The 6,000-nt window shown below is 50.1% G+C and overlaps 1 protein-coding gene across 9 annotated transcripts in view; it reads left to right on the forward strand.

Annotated features, from left to right (window-relative positions):
• Positions 1–5,204, forward strand: part of LOC141055654 (uncharacterized) — a 42,329-nt gene extending 37,125 nt beyond the window's left edge. For 8 of the 9 annotated variants that reach the window (XR_012221506.1, XR_012221504.1, XR_012221505.1 and 5 more), the window contains 4 exons: positions 1,437–1,532; positions 1,611–1,705; positions 3,166–3,267; positions 3,664–3,832. Coding sequence is in view for 6 of the 9 variants with exons in the window: in XM_073552322.1 (XP_073408423.1) it covers positions 1,437–1,532; positions 1,611–1,705; positions 3,166–3,267; positions 3,664–3,823 (453 nt within the window). In the remaining 3 variants the exon portion in view is untranslated. Of the gene's footprint in view, positions 1–1,436; positions 1,533–1,610; positions 1,706–3,165; positions 3,268–3,663; positions 3,833–3,864 lie in introns of those variants that run through there. The other variant, XM_073552321.1, reaches the window with a different exon arrangement.
• The last annotated feature ends 796 nt before the right edge of the window (positions 5,205–6,000 follow it).

The raw sequence follows: 6,000 nt of genomic DNA on the forward strand, positions 1-6,000 counted from the left end.
GCTTTTCACAGGTTCAGCGTCTGCGCATTTCACAGGTGCTGGGCGCGCTTTTCACAGGTGCAGCGTCTGCATTTCACAGGTCCTGGGCGCGCTTTTCACAGGTGCAGCGTCTGCGCATTTTGCAGGTGCTGGGCGCACATTTCACAGGTGCTGGGCACGCTTTTCACAGGTGCAGCGTCTGCGCATTTTGCAGGTGCTTGGCGCGCTTTTCAGCGGTGCAGCGTCTGCGCATTTCACAGGTGCTGGGCGTGTTTGACAGGTGCAGCGTCTGCACATTTCACAGGTGCTGGGCTCGCTTTTCACAGGTGCAGCGTCTGCGCATTTCACAGGTGCTGGGCTTGCTTTTCACAGATGCTGCGTCTGCGCATTTCACAGGTGCTGGGCTCGCTTTTCACAGGTGCAGCGTCTGCGCATTTCACAGGTGCTGGGCTCGCTTTTCACAGGTGCAGCATCTGCGCATTTCACAGGTGCTGGGCTCGCTTTTCACAGGTGCTGGGCTCGCTTTTCACAGGTGCAGCGTCTGCATTTAACAGGTGCTGAGCTCGCTTTTCACAGGTGCAGTGTCTGCGCATTTCACAGGTGCTGGGCTCGCATTTCACAGGTGCAGCATCTGCGCATTTCACAGGTGCAGCGTCTGCGCATTTCACAGGTGCTGGGCTTGCTTTTCACAGATGCTGCGTCTGCGCATTTCACAGGTGCTGGGCTCGCTTTTCACAGGTGCAGTGTCTGCGCATTTCACAGGTGCTGGGCTCGCATTTCACAGGTGCAGCATCTGCGCATTTCACAGGTGCAGCGTCTGCGCATTTCACAGGTGCTGGGCGCGCTTTTCACAGGTGCGTCTGCGCATTTCACAGGTGCTGGGCTCGCTTTTCACCGGTGCTCCGTCTGCGCATTTCACTGTTGCTGGGCGCATATTCTACCTATAGTAAGCTGTTGCCATTATTCCCAGGTGATGCGTGTCCACGCATTCCGGAGCACACATTTCTGCCTCTTGGTGCACATTTAGGGTGTGTGCACACGTTGCGGATTCTGCTGCGGACTTGGCCCTGCAGATCCGCAACAGTTTCTGCTGCGTTGTACAGTACCATTTAAGTCTTTGGAGAATGAAAAACGCACTGCATACGTATTTTTCCGCGTCGATTTGCTGTGGTTTAAAATTTGCAGCATGTCACTTCTTTGTGCGGAATCCACAGCGGTTTCACACCTGCTCCATTACAGGTGTCAAACCGCAGGCTAATCCGCAGGTAAAACGCAGGTCATTTGACCTGCATTTTTAGCCAAATCTGCGTGCAAAAATCTGCACCACAATCTGCAACGTGAACCCTAAGGAGCAGAAGGCGCACATTCATGAGCGCGCATTTCTGTGTCTCCACCATTTGCCACTCTGCCGTATGATCCGTATTCTGCCTCTAGCAAGCTGTTGCCTTTATTCCCAGGTGCTGCGTCTCCTGGAAGTTGTGGGTTGGAAAGAGCTGCTGATTCAATTAGCCACATTGCCTATTTTGGAGACTGCGGACGACCTGAAAAGTCAGGTAATGCCTTGTACAAGCTCTCGTCTCTATGTATCTATGATATTTTTTGGTGAGTGACCAGATGTCTCCTGATTGTAGGCGACTTTGAGGACTCGTACCTTCAAGTATCACCTGGATTTGGGACAGAACAGCCAGTCGTACGACGCTCTCGCACATATTCCCGAACATAGCAGGTGAGTTTGAGGTCCGCTGGCTCGTGGTGTGGGGCGGAGGTCTAATGGCTCATGGTGTGGGGTGCAGGACTGAGCGTAGTGTGGGGTGCAGGGCTGACAGCTCGTGGTGTGGGGCGGAGATGAGAATGTTCTGCCTGAGCCTTAGACCCCAGCGTATGCTCCATACATGGCCAGATGGAGGATGGAAGCATCTCTTTCGTGTCTGTCTCTGATCTTGAGCCGCTCCGTACACCCGCTCCTCGCCTGTAACGTACATGCACCTCAGTGGTTGAGAATGTATTAAAGGCACCGCAGGAAACGGCAATGGGCAGAAACATCACTGTGCGCTGTGGGTGTCGTGATCCGGTGCCTCCCAACATCATGCAATGACGTCCTCCTCCTTACTTCTACCTCAGCATAGGCGCACTGCTCTGCCCTGTTGAGGGCAGAGTAAAGTACTGCAGTGCGCAGGAGCGGGACATCTCTGACATTTCCTGGCGCCTGCACAATGCAGTACTTTGCTGTGCCCTCAACAGGGCAAAGAAGTATGCTTGCGCAGGAGAGGACGTTATCGCATGGAGATGGGAGGCGGTGGACCTGGACCTGCGACGCCCATCGGACTGAACCGCACCCGGGTGAGTATAATAAAACTTGTTTGTCTTCTTCAGGTTTGATCTGGGGCTTATCTACAGCATCATAGAATACTGTAGATAAGCCCTGATAGCCGTAGGCCGCAGCTTCCAGGGCCAAAACCATGTGACATTGTCCCTTTAAACCTCACTTAGCCAGAGTAGGTCCCAGTTACACGCTGCGGTCAGGAGGGCAGGAATATTAGGGTCTGGTTGGTTCCTCACCCCCCCCCCATGTAGCACCATTAATTCCCCAGCTTTACTGATGTCATTGCTGATCCTATCCGGGCACACTATCTACATTCCCTATCGGGATGTCTGTGGAGTGTGAGAGAAAACAGAGAACATACAAACTGCTTGCAGGTGTTGTCCTTGTTGCGATTTGAATCCAGGACCTCAGTTCTGCAATGGTAACCACTGAGCCACTGCATGCTAGCCACTGAGCCACTTTGCTGCCCCAAAATCCACTTGTATACAAACTGAACAGTCTCATCTAATACTGTACATATGAGGCTAGCGTATTTGGATCAGGAGACCCCTAGCTGGTAAGGACCACGTGGGCTATAGGTTGAAGGTCAGCGGTCTGGAATCCGGCATCAGATGGAGTTTGGAGACTCCAGATTGTTGACTTGTATCACACAGCAGAAAAAAGCTTGTTTTCATTGTCCCTTAACACATACATACATTATCTACATGAGGCACAATTGTAAAAGGGGTCCTACAGAATTTGGAAAACATTCTCTTTGGAGCTCATCTGTAATATCTGACACAACCTGCAGACTAAGGAGGCACAGTTTTTAAAGGCAAGCTACCATGATTTTTAATCTTTTCCATCCTGTATACTTCTCACAGTGGCCTCTGTCCGCCTTGTCTCCTTTGGTTTGGATGCCGCATTCCTCCATCGATCACCTTCTGCAAGCGCTGGAAGAGAATAAAAGTCGGCTACACCAAGAGGTAAGAGCCGCAGTCACCGTCACACATGCATGTGGTATTCGGGGGGCTTGGTATATGCTCCAATTATAGGACTTGTCCCCCATTAGTCGCTGCACATTCTGCCGCAACTTACCGGATGCCACGATAGGCCCCATTCTAAGTCTGTGCTGCCTGGTGCTACTGGGATGATTGACATGTAAGGACGAGAACCGGAAAAGCCAAAGCTTGTCCTCCGCATGCGCCTGGACTCCCTGACCGTTAATAGCGCGCTTTCACATCACATGACCGTGGTGACTAATGGTGATGTCATGTATGGTGACATAATGCCACACTCATAAACTGTGATGTATTAGAGCCATGGCAGCCGGGCTCGGACCATGTGTGCGCCATTAATGTCTTCCTCCATTTCCTTTACAGCTGCGGGAGAAGCTCAATGGCAAACTCAACTACTACTTTCAGAACTTGGGAGACTCCACGTCGCATCTGCTCATGCGCCGGAGAAGCTAGCGCCGCTCTGTGCTTCATGGTTTTCCCTTTTATACCTGTGTGTAGTCATTTTTTGTATAATAAAATTTAATATTTTCTATGTTTTTGCAATCCGGAGTCACTGGTTTCTCGGTAATGGGCCGTGTCCTCAGCGTTAGATACCGTATATACTCGTGTATAAGCCGAGATTTTCAGACCATTTTTTTGTGCTGAAAACGCCCCCCCCCGGCTTATACACGAGTCATATACCTGGGGTTCGGCAGGGGTGTCACAGATCATACTCACCCCTCGTGGCACTCTCTGCAGCCCCCTCGCTTTTCCACTGCCTTCAGCGGTCATGTGGTACCGCTCATTAATCTCATGAATATGCGCATATTCATGAGTGATAATGAGCGGTATCACGTGACCGCTGAAGGCAGGAAGGGAGACAGTGGAGAAGCGAGGCTGCAGAGACGTTCCAGGACGGGTCAGTATAGCGATATTCACCTGTCCTCGTTCCCACGCTGCTCACCGCTGTCTGCTGCTTCCTGTGTCAGTGACGTTTAGGCTGCAGAGGGCGTGGTGACGTTCTTAGTGCGCACCGCGCCCTCTGCTGGCTGAACAGTCACTGACAGAGGACGCGCAGACGGTGGTGAGCAGCAATGGACCGGGGGACAGGTGAATATCACATGTGCTGGGTCCTGAGCAGGAGAGGTGAGTATGGCATTTTTTTTTTTTTTTTGGCAGCAGCAGCATATCCCCCATAATATATAGGGCTGCATATGGGGGCATATTCTATGGGGCAGCATATGGGGGCATATTCTATGGGGCAGCATATGCGGGCATAATATATGGGGCATATTCTATGTGGCAGCATATGGGGGCATATTCTATGGGGCAGCATATGGGGGCAGAATCTATGGAGCATCTTATGGGGCCATAACCTTTATGGAGCATTATATGGGGCATATTATTCTATAGAGCATCTCATGGGCCCATTATTAACCTTTGTGCAGCATTATATGGGGTGTATTTAGTATGGAGCATTATATGGGGCTCCTGATTCAATATGGATATTCAAAAACATTGAACCTAATGATGATGTCTCAATTAATTTTACTTTTATTGGTATCTATGTTTAGTTTTGTAATTTACCAGTAGCTGCTGCATTTTCCACCCTAGGCTTATACACGAGACAATAAGTTTTCCCAGTTTTTTTGTGGCAAAATTAGGGTGGTCAGCTTATACAGGAGTATATACGGTAAGTTACATCAAGTTTATGGGTTATAGTAATTAAAACGCTAGCAGACTCTGCCCTTCCCACTAAGCCCTGCCCACTTTTTAGAAGTGTGTGATAACGGTGGGTCCAGCTGGCGTAGAGTAAGTAATGTATTCTTGTAGCTGTTTGCAAGCAGTAAATCTAAACATATCATTCTTGCATGAACACAACTGCCACGATATAAACACCAGCGGCTCGTGGTCCTCGTCCTCAAGCATCTCGTGTCCAGATGTCATTGGTACGGTCGACGATGAGCTGAGCTGCTGCTGCAGCAGCGTTGGAGGGGCTGCCATGGTGGGCATGAGCTTTCATCCCTTGAGCTGTTCTCTTTTTAAAGGGGTTGTCCAGGACTGTGATATTGACAGTCTCTCCTTAGAATAGGTCATCCGTGTGTGTGATCAATGGGGGGTGCGACACCGGCACCTGCGGCTATTAGGTGTTGGCTGGAACTTGTCAGTCCCTGAGCTGCACAGCTCCGCCGACAGACGTGCAATACCCGACCGTGGACACAGCTCCAGTGACGCCGCTGTGCTGTGGGTGTCGGTGACTGAGCAGCTCCAGCCGACACCAGGGAAGACCTAACAGCCAAGATGGCGGGTGTAACCAGTGCTAAACATGGGTTATTAATGTTAACCCCTTATTGACCACGCCAATTTTGAGCTTAATGACCAAGCCAATTTTTACATTTCTAACCACTGTCCCTTTTGAGGAGCTCTGGAGCTTCAATGGATCCCGCTGATTCTGAGATTGTTTTTGTGTGACATATTGTACTTACCGATATCCAAGAAGTATCATTTCTCCTTGCGGAGAATAACATGCTAAGCATGTCGAGGTGAGGAGACTTAAAGCTGCAATGCTCCTCTGGGAAATATGCTAATTTTGCAAATTGTCTCTTCAGAGAGGAAGAGGACTAGAACTCTAGTGCCACCTATTGGAGTTAGAGTTCTAGTCCTCTTCCTCTCTGAAGAGACAATTTGCATAATTAGCATATTTCCCAGAGGAGCATTGCA

This window comes from Dendrobates tinctorius, unplaced genomic scaffold (genome assembly GCF_039654945.1).
Source record: "Dendrobates tinctorius isolate UK_male_01 unplaced genomic scaffold, ASM3965494v1 ptg000189l, whole genome shotgun sequence".
Taxonomy (NCBI): Eukaryota; Metazoa; Chordata; class Amphibia; order Anura; family Dendrobatidae; genus Dendrobates; species Dendrobates tinctorius.